A 19,850-nucleotide genomic window follows, 5' to 3' on the forward strand; every position below is an offset into this window, starting at 1 on the left:
TCCTGGCATTCCAGAAGGGTGTTGAGAGATTGGCAGATTCAAAGGATGCCCTCTACCCCTGGGGGGCATTGGGCCATCCAGGTGTCTTTTGTCCCTTGGACCTGGTTGGTGGCTCCTACCCCTTCCTTGCCCCTCTCCCCAGGGTTAAAGGAGCAGCAACCACGGGGTCAGTGAGCTCTGTTGGAGCTGGTGCTGCATTCAGAGGCCTGTGGGCCAGAATAAAGCTCTGGATCCAAACCCTCCATCAGAACCGACTCCTTTCCTTCACCATTGCCTTAAAGCTTCTCCACAGAGGTAAACCCAAGGAGCAGACCCTGTTATGGGGGGAAGCTCCATCCCAGCACCACCAGAGCTCCTGCAGGCCTGGACTTGTCTCCATGTGCCCATCTGCAGCACCCAGCCAGCCAAAAGTGTCTGTGAGGTGAAACACCACACACCCAGCCAGCCAAAAGTGTCTCAAAAACACCACATATCCAGCCAGCCAAAAGTGTCTCTGGGGTGATCCAGCTGGCCAAAAGTGTCTCTGGGGTGAAACACCACACACCCAGCCAGCCAGAAGTGTCTGTGGGGTGAAACTCCACACACCCAGCCAGCCAAAAGTGTCTGTGGGCTGAAACTCCACACACCCGGCTGGCTGTGCCATCCCAGAGCACAGAGGGCTAAAGAGCCAGGTGGTTTCCCTCTTTTTGCCATCCTTCCCTCCTCCTCCTCCTTCTTGTCCTCTTCCCAGCTCCTTGCTGGGAGCCACCACTATCCATCAGCCTCCTGCTGTACCAAGCTCCTCCAGCCCGTCCCTGCTTTTGGGATCCTTGCACCACCAGCACAGCTCCCACAGCCCTTGGTGCACAGCTGACACGGCTGCAGCTCTTGTCCTGGTGTTGGGAAGGATGAAAGTTTGACAAGAAATCTCACAGATATATGTGCTTGGCAGAAAGATTTTTAAATGTAGAATCTGGAGAAGGAATAGAAATGAAATCAAGTTTTGATATAGAAGAAAGGAATTGCTGAGCCAGTCTTACTGGCTAACCAAGGAGGCAAAGGGTGTGTTAGTTAGAAGGGGTTTTATGACTTAAAGCAAAGGATAAACCCACCCCAAACAAGATGTTTTTACCAAGCAGAAAGAGAGCACAGGCAAACAAGGCAGCAAATGTTGCAGCAAAATGGTCTCAGAATTTTCCACTGCAAGAAAACCGAAAACCAACTTTTAGCTTAAACTGTAATGTACAGTTTTTTAGTGATTGGAGAATAGTAACATGAATATGGTAATTATAGTAGTTATGATAGGCTGCAGATAAAAGTTAAGGTGTAGATTGGTTCTAATGTATTAAGATCTCAGCAAAGAAAAGTATACAATGCATTGTAACCTAAACTTAGGGTCTGCAGGCCTGCCTGCAGCTGGAGCTGACAGCTGTAGGCACAGCTCTGTCACCCACAATCCTGGATGCTGTAACACCTTAGATACAATAAACTGCATTTTGGAGAGCTGCCTGGAGTCCCACATCCCTCATTTAGGCTCTTACACCCTGGGACCCCAGGAGACAGACAGCAGTGTCCAGATGATCTGCAGCAGCTCCTGGAAGGACTGGGGCTCAGGGAGGTTTCCAGGCTCATCCCAGATCTGAGCAAACCCCCAAAAAAGAGGAAAATCCTGTCTGGTCAAGGCAATGTTGCTGCCTCTATGGAAAGCCAGGCACTGCCCTCACTCTCCAAAAGGTTGAGGAGGAATGCCCCCAGAGCTGCACCATGCTCAGGTCTCACTCACACTGCTCACACAAAGGTGCTTCAGGGAGGGCTTGTGAGTGCTGAGCACCCCAAGGGACACCTGTGAAACCCCAGGAATTGATGCCAACATGCCATGAGCAATTTTGTACACACACACACACACCTGGAAAACCACTGTTCTGCTGTAGATTCCTCCTCTGACCCCTCCAAGGGTGACTGGGGCAGATGGGGATCGGGCAGGAAGCAGAAGAGCCAAGCCATTCTCACATCTCTGACCCATGTGCATGACCAGAGATATCAATACACCTCCCTTCCCCAGCATCCCAAACCAGGCTGGCCTGAGCAGCCCCTGTTTCAAAAAGGATGGACGTGCCTCTGCATTCCAAAGGCAGCCTCCAGCAGAAGACCTTCAGAATTTTAATTGCAAGGAAGATGAGTACAAACATTTCAGCAGGGCCTGTTGTCACAGGACAAGGGGTAGTGGTTTCAATCTGAAAGAGGGTTGATTTAAATTAGATATATGGAAGAATTTAAAGTTCTGGAATGGCTGTCCAGGGAGGTGGTGGAGTCACCATCCCTGGGTGTGTTTAACAAAGCCTGGATGTAGCACTGGGTGCCAGGGTTTAGTTGAGGGGTTGGGGCTGGGTTGGACTTGATGATCTTGGAGGTCTCTCAACCCAGAGATTCTGTGAATTCTGTGAATTCATTTCCAAGGAGGGTGGTCTCACATTGGCACAGGCTGCCCAGAGAGGTGTTGGATGCTCCATCCCTGGAAGTGTTCAAGGCCAGGTTGATTTGGGCTCTGAGAAACCTGGAACAGGGAAGGTGTGCTTGCCCATGGCAGGGGGTTGGACTGGATAATCTCTAAAAGGTCCCTTCCAACCCAAACCATTCTGTGATCCTGTGATCTCAAGTTTGGTGCTTCACACACAAAATCAGTCTGAGCCAGCTCGTGCAAACCCAGCCTGAAGTGACTTCTGCACACGGTGAGATTCACCCAAACCCTTCTGCACCCAGCCTAGAGGAGATCCCAGACACTGAGGGGATCCTCCCTTCCTGGGCCCAGCACCCCCAGCACGCTGGAAGCACGTGGGGGTTGAGTCACACATGCTGCAAACCCCCATCCTTGCAGCAGCTCCCGCAGCGTGCCCGCACTCACGGCTCACATTGGCACCCAACCCACGGCCCTGCATCCCCCTGGCTCTCTGCTGCAGCTGCCCAGCTCTGCAAGGGGCTGCAAGACCCAGACCCACCTCCCCTGAGGCCATGGACACAGCTCTGCCCACCACTGCTGCATTTTGGGAGGTGTTTATGGAAGCTACCAGCATCTTGGTGTTCTTTCCCCCAGCAAACGCTCCCCTCCTGCTGCAGATTGATAATGTAAAGAAATAAACCTTAAAATTTTTAGTTAGTTTATATTTTAAAAAGGGGGTTTTTTAGTTTAGTTAGGAAGAAAAACTTTTTCGTTAAGGTTATGGAGACTTTTTTAGAAGAGGAAAATAATAGATGGATGCACCACCATCCTCCCATGACAGTAGGGAAGTGAGAAAGTCCCCCCTGAGCCCCCTTTTCTCCAAAGGTGAGTCCTCCCAGCTCTCTCAGGAAATATCATTTTCAAACCCCTCTCCCCTTTGCTTCCTGGAATGGTCCCAGGCCAGCCCAGAGGCAGAGGAGCAGGACAGTGAGTGTGCCTCTGTTTCAGACCACACAAGCAATTCCAAAGCCAAACTCCCCTCCAAAAGAAATCAAACTCCTCCAAGCTCCCAGAGACAGGAGGTGGAAAAGCACCAACACCCCACAATTTTTTTATTTCAACCCATGCTGTGATTTCTGCTTCATGAAGGCAAAGCTGACATGGAGAAAGCAAGAAGCAAGCACAGGGATTAAATAACCCATGTGGAAATTAGCTTGTTGTAATGCTGCCTGCAAATTCCAGGAGCCACACTTGTAAACCTGGTAAAATGGTGAAAAAACAGATCTTAAAATCATGATAACAGTCACACAGGGGAATTCTAGAGTAAGCAATTTCTTTGAGAGATTGCTAAAGTGCTTTTCCTGCCATCTCCCTCTCCCCTGCAGTGTTAATCCACAAGGACACAGTCCCCCATTGCTTTATCCCAGTGGGAAAATGGAGCCCCCCAAACCTGGGGCATGGTTAGCAGCAGGAGCCTGCTCTGCCTTGCTGCCCCAAGTGATGAAGGTGATGGCAGAGCACCCCTGTGGTTTCCAAGCCCTCCTCCTGCATCCCCCAGGGACTGCATCCCTCATCTTCTTATTAAAAAAATTACAAAAATCCATTTTTGTGGCTCCGAGCAGCAAAATGAGTGAGCACCCTCAACCTGTGCAGCATGAGGGCCCCTGAGAGTCCCTGGGGAGGGCAGGAGGTGCAGCCCAGCAGTGCTGGGAACTCCAGCTCTGGCCACCCCCGGGGTGAATCAGCAGCATTTAATGACACCAAGGCCACAAACTCGCATTCAATTAAAAGCCAAGGAAGCTCCCTGCTCCTTCCCATAACTGAGCACTAACAGCTGGTTCTTTGCACAGGAACAGGGATGGGAGGCACCTTATTTATGGTCCTGGCTGTTGGGAATGCGGTGACAGAGCGTGAAAGTGACGCTGGTGACAGAGCACCTCTGCTCAGCTTTGCTGATCAGGATGAGAAGATTATTTGGATCCCCAAGGAGGTCCCAGAGAGCCCCCAGTTTACCAGCTAGGGTAGTAAATCCCTATTTTATACATAATATATATTATATATATAAAAATATATAAATACGTATTTATATGTTTATATATAAAATATATATATAATATATATTTATATATAGGGGCCTCCTGATATAATATATATTATATTAAAAATATATATTATATTTTATATATATATATACATATACATTATATATAATATTATATAGTATATATTTATATATTTATATATTTAAAATAGAATATTTACATTTATATATTTAAAATAGAATATTTATATCTATATTTATATTTATGTATAGGGGTTCCTGTAGGGGAGGCACAGCTTTCAGAGCTCCCAGCCCCTGGGTTTTCAGAGCCAGGTGATGAATCAGCAAATCCCAGACACTGAAGGGATCACCTCAAACCTTCCCAGCAAGGACACCCCGAGCAGCAGGAGACCAGACTCACTCAAACAAACCCCTGAGGTCCATCAGACCGTAAACTGCCCACCTGTTCCCCATGGCCTCACACCCCACCAGCAGGACTCCAGCATGGGCAGTGCTGCTGCTGATTGCTGCAAAGGGGGAGACACAGGGAGCACTGAAACAGACACAAAATTGAAGTTTTTTGGTCTGAACTCTCAGGTGGTTCAATCCTCCTTCATTACCCCACCTGACACTGCTGTTTCCTTCAGGAAGAGGAAAACCAAACTGCTTATCCCTGATTTTTACAGGGATCTTTTACCCTTGCTGGTGCTTTTCCTTTCCCCAGAGCCCTTTCTACACCCAATCTCTGAGCTCCAGCTCATGCCCAGCCCCTGGTGCCCACAGCACTGACAGGAGAGCAGAAAAGGGACTTAATGAAGCAGAAAGCAGGTTTTGCAGGGAGATATTAATACAGGTACAAGGCTCAGGGCAGGTGGCTGGCACCAACCCCGGGCATGCACAGGCTACACATGATACACTGGCAAACCACCTTCCCTGATATACTCAATTTTACCTGGGTAACAGGTGCTGTGGGTGAGTCTCTAATCCCACTGACACACCAAAAACAGACATAAAATTGAAGGTTTTTGGTCTGAACTCTCAGGTGATTCAATCCTGCTTAATTCCCCCACTGACACAGCAAGATCCTGCCACTGCTGTCTCCTTCAGGAAGAGGAAAACCAAATCCTTGTGGAAAGTTCAAGCCTTTGCAATGAACTCTCCCCTTTCTACTCCAGTCTTGGTTTCACAATCCATCTGTCCACACAAGCCATCCTGTACCCCTAGAGGGACAGATTCAGCAAGCCGCAATGCTGACAGCCTGGGGTTTAAAACCAGCCTTTTTCCCAGTGCCAGAGTCCCTCCTGCAGCATTTCCCCACCTCATGCCATCCATTTGCCTCCTGCAGAGCAGTGCCACTCTGCAAATCCCCGGGCGTTATGGGAACCAGGGTATAAAACCATTCCCGGTGCAGTGACACCAAAATTGCAGCTGAAATGAGGCTGGGAACAGAACAGTTCCTCAGAGGCACAGTTCCTCTAGCCCACAAACTCCAACATGCTTGTATGGCCAGTCACCCACGGCAAAACGGCACTCTGGGATCTCCTGGAGCTTTTTATCCAGCTCTGCCCTCAAGCTGCTCTCTGGGCACCCCAAGGGTTTGGGCATCAGCAGTTGCAAACCACAAGAACTCAGCTCAGGCACTCCCTGCTCCATCAGCACAAAGATCCCAGCTCCCTGCTGGAGGCTGAAACTCTGGCCCTGCCCCAGAGAAGGGGTCTGAGAACAGCTCTGAGACTTTCCCAGGCCACCAGATAAGGACCAGGCCCTTAGAGCTCCCTTTGCCTGGAGACAAGGAACACACTCAAATTCTGGAAAGATTTACCCCATTTCCATGTCAGAGATGAGGACCAGGCCCTTAGAGCTCCCTTTGCCTGGAAGCAATGAAACACACCCAAATTCTAGAAAGATTAATCCCATTCCCATCTCGAAGGAAACTCGGGATGTTCTGAGCATCCAGCACACGGAAACAGCCTCCAGCTCAGCCTTCAAGCAGGAGGATCACTGCAGGACATGCCCATGAGATTTTGCTCTCTGAAATGGGTCAGAGATGGGGACCAGGCCCTCAGAGCTCCCTCGGCCTGGACACAAGGAGCACACATCGAACACACCCAGACTCTGAAAACATTAACCCCATTTCCATCACGAAGGAAATTCTGGATCTTCTAAGCATGCAACACACAGAAAGAGCCTCCATCCAGCTCAACCTTCAAGCAGAAGATCACTACAGGACATGCCCATGAAGTTTTGCTCTCAGAAACAAGTCAGAGATGGGGACCAGGCCCTTAGAGCTCCCTTTGCCTGAAGACAAGGAACACACTCAAATTCTGGAAAGATTAACACCATTTCCTTTTCAGAGATAGGGACCAGGCCCTTAGAATTTCTTTTGCCTGGAGGCATGGAACACATCCAAATTCTGGAAAGATTAACCCCATTTCCATGTCAGAGATAGGGACTAGGCCCTTAGAGCTCCCTTTGCCTGGAGGCAAGGAACACACCCAAACTCTTGGGGAAAGATTAACCCCATTTCCTTCACAAAGGAAACCCTTAATCTTCTGAGCTTCCAGCACACAGAAAGAGCCTCCAGCTGCCCAGCCAGAGCAGCAGTACTCACATTGTACAGGACTGTGGTCCACCCTTCCATGGTGATGCACTGGAAGACGGTCAGCACAGCAAAGAGGATGTTGTCAAACTGGGTAATCCCATCGTTGGGACCGATCCACTCCCGGCACTCGTAGCCCGGGGGACAACCCTGCACCCCGCAGGGATGGGGAGGGTCCAGCTCCTCTAGTTCACCTGCAGCACACAGCAGAGAGCCAAAGGAGGCAGAGGTGAGGGACAGCTCATCCAGATATTTTCCCACTCGTGGGATGTGGAGAGGGTGCCTGTCACATTCATATTTTTTGGAAAATCCCTTCACCCAGGGTTTTTCTCCTGGGAAGCTGAGAAGCCTCAGAGAAAAAGGAAAACATTTCTTATCTCATTTGCTTCTCCTGTGACTTGCTGCTTTGGAATGTGGTTGGAGATTGTTTATGGTCTTGGGGTTCATTACTTCAATGGTTTCATGTGAATTGTTTGGACTTATTGGCCAATCAGGGCCAAGCTGTGTTGAGATTCTGGAAGGAGTCAGGAGTTTTCATTATTATCTTTTTTAGCCTTCTGTAACTATCCTTTCTGTATTCTTTGGTATAGTTTAGTTTAGTATTCTTTAATATAATCTAGTGTCTTAAATATTATAATATACTCAAATATTCTTTAGTATAGTTTCATTTAGTATTTTTTAATATAATATAGTATCTTAAATAAATAAATATAATAGTATCTTAATATCAATTAGCCTTCTGAGGACATGGAGGGAGATCCATCATTCCCTCCTCCCACGAGGGCACCCCACAAACACAGCAGGTGCCCAGCCCTTGTCCCCACCTGAATTGTTTGTGTAGCAGGCTCGGTGCAGCTTCCCACTGTAGAACTCCAGGCCAATGATGGCAAACATGAGGATGGCAAAAAAGAGCAGCAGGCCGATCTGCAGGAGAGGCACCATGGCCTTCATGATGGATTTCAGGACAATCTGCAAGCCTGGGAGAGGAGAGAAAGGGCACGGCTCAGAGCAGCAGTGCTAACACCCTTCCAGGGACTCATCCATTCCAAATCTGGTAGGAGAAGGACAGGAAGCAGAGAAGATGGACAGCCAACAGAGAGATAAAAGAGGCCAGCACAGCCTGGAGGAGCCCTCCTGGAGGGCAGGAGGATCCTGGAGGAAAGCAGGGGAAGGACAGCCAAGCTACAGAGCAGCCTCCAGCAGAGATTGTTTCTGGTCCCCACTCCAATGTCCAGCCTGGACTTGGTGGGACATGGATCGTGCATCTCTGTCCCCCTTGTTGCCCCCAGGGCATGGATCCAGCCCTGCCAGTGCCCAGGGCAGGAGGCACAGGAGCACTGTGCCAGCAGCAGTCTAGTTTCTTTATTTAACCCTGTGCCAACAGATGAAATCTTGCAACAAAAAGGAAAAAAAAAAAAAACCAAACAAACCAAGAAATCTCCCCTGAACAAACCCCAGTCCTGAAAGGATCCACCCACTGCCTTCTGGCCAGGGAAGAGGAGCTGCCAGTGGGCTCTGCAGGGGACAGTGCCACCTGGGGACACCAAGTGCTGCCACCTTTGAGCTCCCACTAGATGGAAAGGTGGGATTGATGCCTCAGGTTTGAGCTTTTACGTTTTTCAGATTCTGGGCTGCTTTAGTGTGTGGGTCTGGGCTTCCTATCAGGGGATGGTGAGCTCTGTGCACAGAGCAGGGAGACAAAACAATTCCTGCTCCAGCTGGGGACCAAGGACAAATGATCCAAATCTCAGGCCCAAGAGCACAAACAATGTGGGCTGAAGAGAGAAAAACAAGCAGGATGGGACTGCATGGGCTGGAGCTGTAATTGGACATTAACTCCAATATGCAAATGGAGCAGATCTTAAGGGAGTGTGAGATCTCATGGCCAGTGGTCCATTTTTTGTGACCATTTTGGTTCATCTTGGGTGCAGCCCTGGCTGGGCTCTTGTGCTGCCCAAGGTGGATCCATTGAGGCCTTTAATAAATCCCTACTTTATTCTTTAGCTCTGTCCAACCTCTGTTCTAGGCCAGCCTTCTCAAGGCTTCAGGACAAGGTGGCACAAGGACCCCTCTCCCCCCAGGGCCATCAGAGATGGATGCAGACCCCCAGGGAGAAAATCAGGAAGATCCAACTTACTGGGAATGCCCGAGACGAGCTTCAGCGGCCGGAGCACGCGCACGGCCCGCAGCGTCCGCAGGTCCACGTGGGTGTTGAAGTGTGTCCCAGCCGTGGCGAGGATGCTGTGGGCACACAGAGACAGAGCAGAGTTAGCCCACGGAAAGCTCTTGGCCACTTCAGTGCCATGCGGTCAAACCAGACCAGTGGGAAGGCACGAGCCTGAGATTGAGAGTGCCACGCTCTCCTGGCTGAGCTAGCCAGGCTACAGCCCACTGAGGGGACTTGCTGAGTTGGTCGTCTCTTGGGAGCACCAAGAGGTCTTATTGTGTAATATTGTTCATTTTTTGTGCTTGTGCCTGTTAAATAAACAAGTTTTTCCCACTATTCTACAAGGAAATATTTTCCTGAACCAGTTGGGGAAGCCATGAAGCTTCTCAAGCCATGTCCCTGGGCAGGGACAGAGATTCAATTCCTCTCAAGGGTCAGCGAGCCTCCTTTGATGCTCAAACCCAAATTCATGGGCAGCTATGACCAGACAAAGCCAAACAGAGGTCTCCCAGCCCTTGCAGCCCCCACACCCCAGGAGCCCATCCCAGGACAGCCCCACATCACCCAGAGATCCCATTTGGGGTCCCAAGGATCATGCAGGATCCCTCCCAGGAAGGTGGCACGTGGGCCAGGAGCAGCAGCTCAGGGCTGGGAGTCCCTCCCTTCCTTGCTCCTGTGGCAGCACCTCCAGCCATCAGCTGCCCTGGGTTTTTCCATGCATGGAGCTTCCTCAGAGTCCCACCTCTGGGATTGCTGAGAAGGAGCCCAGAACCTCGCACACATTCCAAAATCTATAGTAATGAAAGTTTGATGACCTTGGAAGGCAACCAGCAGGCACAGGAAGGACTCCAGAGGTTTTCTTTTAAAACACAAAGATTTTTTTTTCTTTTCCCAAGCCCATCTCTGGAAAACAAATTGGGGCAGGGAGGGAAGCTGGTGCACACTGAGTGCAGCAATGGAAACACTCAGGGCTCCTGCACCTGCTCTGGGATGCTGAGGGATGCTGCACCTCAGGGATGCTGGCAGAATCCTCTCCCATCCAGGCTTGGTCCCCAGGGGCTGGGAGAGGAGCAGAGAAGGGGTGGGAGAGGAGGGGATGGGGAGGAGAATGGGACAGAGGGAGGCAGCAACCTCAGGCTTGTTTGCAGCAATCCAAAAACTGAGGGAAATTGGGTCATTGTTCCACTAATTCATCTAATTACAGGCCAGAGCAGCTCTCTGGCGTGCTGAGCAATTAGCACTCTTTCTCTCACTCTCTCCCTGAGGTACAGCAGGTACCAACCTGTCCCTCCAGAAAGGCGGCTGGGTTTCCTAGGATACCCTGGCAGCTCTCACATCTGCAAACCGGGTTGTTTCAGCTCCTTTCCCCAGCCTCCTCTTCCTCCCTGCCCCACTGCGAGGCCCCAGCAGCAGTGGGATGCATCACCCACAACTCCCTGGGTATCACACTGCTTATCCCTGATATTTACTGGGATCTTTTACCTTTCCTGGCACTTTCCCTCTGCGCACTCAGTCTCCATGTCCCAGCCTGTGCCCAGCCCCTGCTGCCCACAGCACTGACAGGAGAGCAGGAAAGGGACTTAATTAAGTCAGGAGCAGCCAGAGCCTGGGGAGAGCTGTGCTGCTAAATTGGTTGTAAGATCAAAATCAATAAATATGATAAAGCACGGCCACTCAGCAGCACGAGGGAGGGACAAAAGCCCCGTCACTTCCCACCCTTCACCCACCCTGCCAGTGAGAGCAGGGTACCCCAGTGCTCCCCAAAATGCCAGCACAGGGGACACACTGTGCCAACACCATGCTGGAAACCTTCCTTCAGCTTTTGCTCCTTGTGTCCCAGCCCCTGGTGTGGCACCAGCCTCCCAAAGGGGCAGCAGCAGCCCCAGCGCTGACTCCAGCCAGGACAGAATCACAGCATCACAGGATCACAGAATCCCAGAATCACAGAATCATAGAATAATGAGGTTGGAAGGGACCTCCAAGATCATAGAATCGAGTCCAACCCATGCCCTAACACCTCAACCAAACTGTAGCACCAAGTGCCATGTCCAATCTTTTTTTAAACACATCCAGAGATGGTGATTCTACCACCTCCCTGAGAAGAACATTACAGTACTTTATTATTCTTTCTGTGAAATTTTTTTTCCTAATATCCAACTTCTACCTTCCCTGCCGTAGCTTGAGACTGTGTCCTCTGGCTCTGTCAGTGCTGCGTGGTGGAAGAGACCAACACCAGCTGTCTACAGCCTCCCTTGAGGAAGGTGTAGAGAGCAATAAGGTCACTTCTAAGCCTCCTTTTCTCCAGGCTAAACAACCTCAGCTCCTTCAAACATTCCCCAGCAGCTGAGGAGCTCCAGGAGGCCGGGGATGCTCCTGGGCAGGATGCAGGCTCCAGCCAGCCCAGCTGCCACAGCAGAGCAGCATAGGGATGGGCAGCTCTCTCCCCTCATCACAGAGCCTTGATGCCACACAGATGGAGGTGTGTTGCAGTGTGATTTCAGGGTTTACCCCAGAACTCTGGGTTCCTCCCCTGAAGATTCCCTCCCAGGTGTGTCAATCACCCTTCTTTTCCCCATCCTGACCCCTCCCAGCACCGTCTGTCAATCCTGGAATTACAGAAGGGCATTGAGTGACTGGCAGATTCAAAAGGTGCCCTCAAGCCCTGGAGGGACATTGGGCCATCCAGGCGTTCTTTGTCCCTTGGACCTGGTTGGTGGCTCCTACCCCTTCCTTGCCCCTCTCCCCGGGGTTAAAGGAACAGCAACCATGGGGCTCAGGGAGTTCTGTTGGAGCTGGTGCTGGATTCAGAGGCCTGTGGGCCAGAATAACGCTCTGGATCCAAACCCTCCATCAGAACCGACTCCTTTCCTTCACCATCGCCTTAAAGCTTCTACACAGAGGGAAACCTGAGGAGCAGACCCTGTTATGAGGGGAAAGCTCCATCCCACCACCACCAGAGCTCCTGCAGGCCTGGACCTGCCTCTAAGAGCCCAGCTGCAGCACCCAGTCAGCCAAAAGTGTCTCTGGGGTGAAACACCACACACCCAGCCAGCCAAAAGTGTCTGTGAGGTGAAACACCACACACCCAGCCAGCCAAAAGTGTCTCTGGGGTGAAACACCAACATCCACTAGGCCAAAAGTCTCTCTGGGGTGAAACACCACAGTGCCGTGGTTTGGTTCAGCACCAAGGGCCACACAAGCCAAGGCACGTCCCATCCACGATATTGGTGACACCAACAGAGGTGGAGCCCTCCAGCCCCCGGGGCAGGAGCAGCACCTGGCTGCAAAGTCCTCGGCTAACCCAGATTTGTGTGAAGGGCTCCGGAGCCTGGCTGAGCCTCCAGGCAAGGCTCGGGCGATTCCAGGGCACTCCTTCCCCGCGCTCTAAATTAGCTGCTAAGAATGGGACTCCTCTGTGACAGGCAAGGTGACATGCTCCTTGTCCTCTCCGGGGGACAGAGGACATCACGAGTGCTTTGGGAAGGAGGTCTGGACAGATCACCAGACTGAGGCGGTGGCACTCGGAGCTGTCACCTGGGCGGTGACATAAAAGCTAACCCAGGTGTGACACAGGTGCCTGCACATCCTCCTGCAGGCAGCCAGGACAGAGAGCACTCTGATCCCAGCCAGCCCAGAGCCTCTGAGCAGCCCTACATCACCCTCACACCTAATAAAGTGTCTGGGAAAAGCAAACCAAGCTTCCAGGCATGCCAGCCTAGCTGCTGGCTGCCTTTCCCAAGCCCTTCTGTGGCTGGAAGCTACACACATCCCCTCTCCTGGATAACTTTTCCCAAGCCCTTCTGTGGCTGGAAGTTACACACATCCCTTCTCCTGGATAGCCAGGCTTTGCTGGTAGGCACAGGCAGCACTGCTGATTATAAATCCAATGTTCAAAACACACCTTGGTGCTTTGGACTTCAGCATATCTCACCTGGCAATTGTTTATTAACACTCTAGCCATGGTTTTTATTAATAATTTAATTTTTTTTGTAAACCCTATCAGCCAGAACTTTCTGAATTAAGGTTTCTCACAGCTTCTAAGATGAAACTCAGGCTGTGACAGACCTTTGTGCTGCCACAGGACAGGAGCTCTGGTATCTGTAGAACAATTTAAACCCTTTTTGATCACTTACAATATTCACGTCTGATGTGCTAATAATTATTCTTTATTTTTAGGCAAGGACCCAAACTAAAATTACATCTCACCATCCAAGTTATTTGAAAAAAGCTGCCAGATTTAGGCTATAAAAATCCCAATGATCTCATGCTTTTCATCATATGTACTGGAGGAAAAAAAGAAGGGGGGAAAAAAAAGAGTGAAGGCGTTTTTATAGGTCACCCAGGCAAAGGGGTTAGTTTTACTTCTGAGGAAAGGGGGAAGAGAGACTTCAGGTGGAGAAAAGAGCAGAGAGGAGCTTTTGGAAGGATGCAAATGAGAGAGGAGGCAGGATGGGAAATATATGCTAATCCCCCAAAGTATAATTGAATAGTGAGCAATCACCAGCAGACAAAAACACTCTTTCAGGAGAGGAAAAAAAATAATAATCCATTGCTTTGTGTTTGCAACCAGGATGATGATTTGATTTTATTTATTTGGAGGCTCTGGGGAGGAGGGCGAGCTCCCGCTGGGGCCACCACACCCGTGGGCTCTGGGGCTGGGCAGAGCCAGGATCAGACCCCATCTGAGCAGGGAACACATCCTCACCTCCAGCTGAGGACCTGCACCTTTAGATCTCTTCCCCCAGGGGTCAAAAGAAGGAAAAAAACCCCAAGAATCATCTCATTTTAAAGGATTCCCTGATCTTTGGGACCGTGAAGAATAAAGAACAAGCGCTGCTTGACAATGCTGCCCACACAAAGCCAACACTGAATTTGGGCACTATCCCACTCTGCAGCAGCCAACGTGGCTCTGTGCCTGTGCATTGCTGGGCTCCCATCCCCATCATCATCCCATCCCCATCATCCCATCCATACCATCCCCATGATCATTGCATCCCATCCCATCCCATCCCATCCATCCCATCTCATCCCATCCCTATCCCGTCCCATCATCATCCCACCCCATCATATCCCATCCCATCCCATCCCATCCATCCATCGCATCCCAACTCATCCCATCCCTATCCCCATCCTATCCCATCCCATCATCATCCCACCCCATCATATCCCATCCCCACCCTTATCCCATCCCATCCTCATCATCATCATCACCCCATCCCCATCCCCATCATCACCATCATCCCATCCCCATGCCATCCCACCCACAGCTCTTAACCCTAAGGAACAGCACACACAGCTCAGGCCACGTTGCAAAGAGCTTCACATCAGAGACTCCCAGCAAAGGCTGAACCCCAAATTATCAGATTGACCCTCAATTCACCCCCCCCGACACCAAACTGAGCCCCCCTCAAGCATTCCCCTCTGCTGAAACTCACACAAACTGTCCCAGCAAAGGGTGCGCTGGGTGGAGAGAGGCATAGGCTGAGACAGACTAATCTCAGCCCAAAATCTGGGGCAGGCAGGGTGCTGGCTGGCATGCAAATTAATATTTATAATTAAGTGGAAAGGCCCCTGAAGGCTTGCACTGCCACCTGACTCTAGGAGGGAGACTACTTCATAATTAATATACTGGTCAAACAGCTCACAGAAAGTGAGGTACCTGATGAGTTCACCCCCTTCCTGCCCTGTTTGGGGTGAATCAATGGGGTGAATCCATCCCTGCCCTCTCTGCAGGCAGCATCACGTGCAGCAGGATGTTCTCATGATTCTTGGGGGCCAACCTGGCTTGAGGCAGGGCCAGCAGGGTCAGATCACCTGCTCTGAGGATGCCACAGCAGAGCACAGCCTTGGGGACACCAAGGGACAGGGACAGCAGGGCCAAGTCCTGCCCTTGGCACAGTTCAGAGCAGCGTCAAAGCCTCCACCACCTTCTCGTGCTCTTTCTAGGTTTCGGGGCTGTGACCCAGGTGGATTGAGCTGCTGCACAGCTCCTGCTCCTGCCCCTCCCTGAACAATATGATGAGGCTGAAGGACAAAATCTGCCTTTACCAGCCTTTGATCTGGGGGGTGAAATCATCCCCAAAGGCCACTCCTTCCCAGAGAAGCCCCCAGGATTTGGGGCATGAGGGAGCATCCCCTGTCCTGGACCCCATGGGTTGGCCAAACCCCACATCTCCCTCCTTGCTCCATCCCCACACTGCCCCTCAGCAGACAGAGGATTTGGCAGGGTGAGAGGGTGCTGATAAAACTGCATTTGCACACACAGGACCTGGTGGAAAGCTAAAGCCGCTGAGAGCAGACAGGAGAGCTGGCCCCACAGAGAAACAGAGAATGGGAAGGGCTGATCACAGCAGGGCTCGTGCCAAAGGAGGGGGAGGAGACCGCAGAGCACCCACCTGTGTGCACCTACCTTCTCACCGAGGATGAGGAGGGAACAACCCCCTTTCCTCAGGCCATGCCCCCCACCCCATCTCCCGGAGGAAGGCACATGGCAGTGCCAAGAAGGACAATGAGGGCATCCCCCAGGGCAGGAGCTCTGCCAGGGTGCCGGGGTGCAGCAGGAGCCCCTGGGGAGCTCAGGGGTGCCTGGCAGGGGAGGCAGTGCCCCCGGGGACCAGCAGCCACGTGGGAGGGGCTGACTCACTCTGCAGCTTCAGGGAACCAGCGGGGTGGGGAGGATGGAGCCGATGGAGCCGCGATCGCGTGAGCGGCACAAGGGATGGATGCTGCGCTGGGAAAAGGGGGTGCCAGGCTCCCCCAGAGCCAGAGCCACAGCTCTGCCTGCCCAGGTGGTGCCTCAGGTTTGAGCCTTTATGGTTTTCAGATTCTGGGCTTCTTTAGTGTGTGGGTCTGGGCATCCTATGAGCTCTCTGCACAGAGCAGGGAGACAAAACAATTCCTGCTCTAGCTGGGGACCAAGGACAAATGATCCAAATCTCAGGCCCAAGAGCACAAACAATGTGGGCTGAAGAGAGAAAAACAAGAAGGATGGGACTGCATGGGCTAAAGGTACAATTAAACCATTACCTCCAGTATGCTAATAGACCAAAACTTAATAAAAGCATAAAACCCTGTGACTTGTCCATTTTGTGGCCACTTTGGGTTGCGCTGCCCAAAGGGGATCTATGGAATCCTCTTAATAAGTCCCTACTTTATTCTTCAGCTCTGTCTAGCCTCTGTTCTAGGTCAGCCTTCACAAGACATCACAGCAAGGGGAAGGCTTTACCCTCCTCCCCAGCCTGTCCGCTGACCCAGCCAGGGAAGCTGTGCTGCCCTTTGTGCAAGGTGCTGCTCCCAGGGCCATGGCATATGGCACATGAATCATTCACCAAGCTGGGAGATTAATTATTCATCCAAACCAAAGACCAAACATTTTACTAATTGTCCTGAAAGGAAAGAGCTGGGAAAGGGGGGCAGGCATCACGTTGGATACTTCCAACATTCATGAAATAAAAAGAAGGAAAGAGGCAGGGGGAAAGTCTTGTCTGGTGTGATCAAAGTATTGCTGGGGTTGGACCTGGGGGTGTCTCTTTGCTGGTTTATCCCTAGAGCACAGCATTCCTTGCAGGGGCTCAAGCTCCAGCAGGACAACCACATCAGGATGCTGCATTGTGCCCTGATTCCACACTTGTTCTCCAAAGCTCTTATCCACTCCCTCAAGGTCTCCAAACCTCTTATCCACTCCCTGGGTCAGGGAAATGCAGGTGTGGGGCTGTGGAAGAGCATGTTCCCAGCCCAGGTGTGCTCCCACACCTGTAGGGCCAGCACCCCAAAACAAACCACCAGGGCATGCAGCACCTCAATGTTCCCTGATGCAGCTGCTGCCAGCGCCTGGTCAAGGATGCCCCTTCCATCTCTGCAACTCCAAGACTGAAAAGAGCATCCAAACCCACAGAACTGGGCTTGTGTGAGGTGCACTAGATCCCTGAGGGCAAAACATCCCGACCTCTCCCACGGGGGAGCTCAGGGGGAACCGTGAAAAGGGAACTTCCCAGGGCAGTCATCTCAAAACCCAGGCAGCATCAGAACCAGCAGAAAAGCCAAGCTGCCCTCCTCATCCCTGGGCTCACCTTGCAGCCTTGGAATGCTTCCATCCTGCTTCCCACCAGGCACAGCAGGAAATCAGGGATGCACAAGCATGCACAGGATTTCCCTGGGAGGTCAGAGAGACACACCAGGCTCACAGCTGCTGCCTGGCCTTTGGGACAGGACTGGGAGAGCCAGGATTTCTGCTCTGGCTTTGCTGAGGGCATGGCAGGCAGTGCCAGCAATCCTTCACTCCTGCTTTCCCTTGGCCACGCTCCACCCCACAAAAGCCTTTAATGAAAACCACCGTGCCCAAGGGCTTCACAAAAGGCACCCAGGTGTAGAGGGTTGTTAAACCCTCCCAAAAACCCTGACAGCAGAGCTTCCTTTTAGTGACCCTGGGGTTTTTATCCAGCTCTTACAGCGGCTGCTTCCCCAGCTCCTGAGCAGAACAACTTCACAAGGGCCTTTTGATTCACATTTGGATTTTTTTTCACCCATTGTGAGCAGCGTTCCCCCACCCCTTCACCTCTCACGTGTTATTGTATTGCTGCTATAAAAAAAAAAAAAAGAAAAGCCAGTGGTGCTTTGATAACGCTCAGGCACTGGAGTGTGTGAAGCACACACCCACCTGGATTTTTGCAGAGGGAGTTTAACCCTTCCTGTTCCATCTAGTAGGGGGCAGGACAAAGCAGGCAGCTGTAGGGTCCTTGTGCTCTATTCCCAATGGCACACAGGGAGCTCATGCTCCAGTTACTAGTGGCTTTTTCAGCCTCACTTTCTCAGAACCACCAATTAAGAGATCACCAACCTTCCCCTGCCCTTTCTGACCATTTCTGAGCCATTTTCCCTTTTGGTCCAGGTCACACTGCATCAAGCAGGTCCCAAATCCAGCCTCAGCACCCAGCTGGCTCTGGTTCTCACAGAGACAGGGTGAGCATCCCCAAACCCCAGGGGAAATGCAGATGTTCCCCTCGCTGGTTCTGCCTCAGAACGAGTAAAGATATTTTATGCACACTTTCATATAAAATTATTTTTAGCTGGAGGAGAACAGGCTGTTTTTTCAGGCAGCAATGATGATTTGGAAACCACAGGTTACAAAGAGAACAGGTTTACAAATGTGACTATTAGTTCCCCAGTGGAAGCTTTAGCATCAGGGAGTTTTATGTGGGTGTTGATTTCCACTGAGATGGGAAAAAAAAATGATTTATTGACAGAAGAAGCAAACACCAGTTGAACTCTAGTCAGTGCCATCCACTCCTGCACAAGGTCCCAGGAGGCCACTCATGGGAGAAATCCCTCATTGGGCTTATTTCCAGCAGGGAGAGGGTGAAGACAATCCCACTGCTCACAGAAATCCCAGCATGGTGTCTGTGACCATGATGCCACCTGCACCATGGACCTCTCCCATCAAATACACAGCAAAAAATTATTCCACTTGCACTGAGGACTTCTTCCATCAGACACATAGCAAAAAATTATTCCACCTGCACCGAGGACCTCTCCCATCAGACACATGGCAAAAAATGATGCCACCTGCATGAAGGACCTCCGTCAGATACACAGCAAAAAATTATTCCACTTGCACCAAGGACCTCTCCCATCAGACACATGGCAAAAAATGATGCCACCTGCACCAAGGACCTCTCCCATTAGACACACAGCAAAAAAATGATTCCACCTGCACTAAGGGCCTCTCCCATCAGATACGTAGCAAAAAATTATTCCACCTGCATTAAGGACATCTCCCATCAAATACACAGCAAAAATTATTCCACCTGCACTGAGGACCTCTCCCATCAGACACATGGCATGAAATGATTCCACTTGCACTATAGACCTCTCTCATCAGACACATGGCAAAAAATTATTCCACCTGCACCAAGAACCTCTCCCATCAGACACATGGCAAAAAATTATTCCACCTGCATGAAGGACCTCTTCCATCAGATACACAGCAAAAAATTATTCCACCTGCACCAAGAACCTCTCCCATCAGACACATGGCAAAAAAATAATTCCAGAAAGGAGCAGTAACACCCTGTGTCACAACTGGAGGGACGAGAGCCAGTGAGTATGACACTGGCTCCCTCTGGGTCAGATCCTGGAGTGGGTCCTGCTCACATGGATGTTTTCTCTGGATGCACCAGCATCCAAACCCATAAGCACACCTTGAGGCAAGCACCACCCTGCACTTCTGATCACAACATCCCCTCCACCACAGCCACAACCTTTCAGTAAGCCACAACACGACCCCCACGACCACCAGATCTCCCCAGTCTCCATCCAGACACTTTTACATTCCCCAAGTTGGAGCCGCAGAGGCGCTCCCGAGGCTGTGCCGCCCGCCCGCCTTACGCAACCGACACAGAGCGAGCCGCCAAGTGCAAACCTTCTCCCACAAGCTGTTTGCAAGGCATTTGCCAGCCAAGGATTATTTGCTGCAGGAATTTGCCAATAATTCAGCGGATTAAACAGGCTGAGAGTTTCCTGCATGGGAGGCACAGCGCTGAGGAGCAGCAGCTTTGGCAGCACCACAGAGGCAGGAGATGGACAGGGAGAAGGAGCTGCAGCTGATCCCAATGGCCCCAAAGCCAGCCCA

At 51.2% G+C, this 19,850-nt stretch overlaps 1 protein-coding gene across 3 annotated transcripts in view; it reads right to left on the reverse strand.

Moving 5' to 3' along the window:
* The window catches only part of CACNA1E (calcium voltage-gated channel subunit alpha1 E), a 133,206-nt gene that overhangs the window by 70,841 nt on the left and 42,515 nt on the right, over nt 1-19,850 (reverse strand). For all 3 annotated transcript variants that reach the window (XM_063165366.1, XM_063165364.1, XM_063165365.1), the window contains exons 6-8: nt 9,194-9,297; nt 7,881-8,033; nt 7,069-7,250 (exon numbers count right to left, since the gene is read on the reverse strand). In XM_063165366.1, the coding sequence (XP_063021436.1) occupies nt 7,069-7,250; nt 7,881-8,033; nt 9,194-9,297 (439 nt within the window). The remainder of the gene's footprint in view (nt 1-7,068; nt 7,251-7,880; nt 8,034-9,193; nt 9,298-19,850) is intronic.

Source organism: Melospiza melodia, chromosome 11 (genome assembly GCF_035770615.1).
Source record: "Melospiza melodia melodia isolate bMelMel2 chromosome 11, bMelMel2.pri, whole genome shotgun sequence".
Classification (NCBI taxonomy): Eukaryota; Metazoa; Chordata; class Aves; order Passeriformes; family Passerellidae; genus Melospiza; species Melospiza melodia.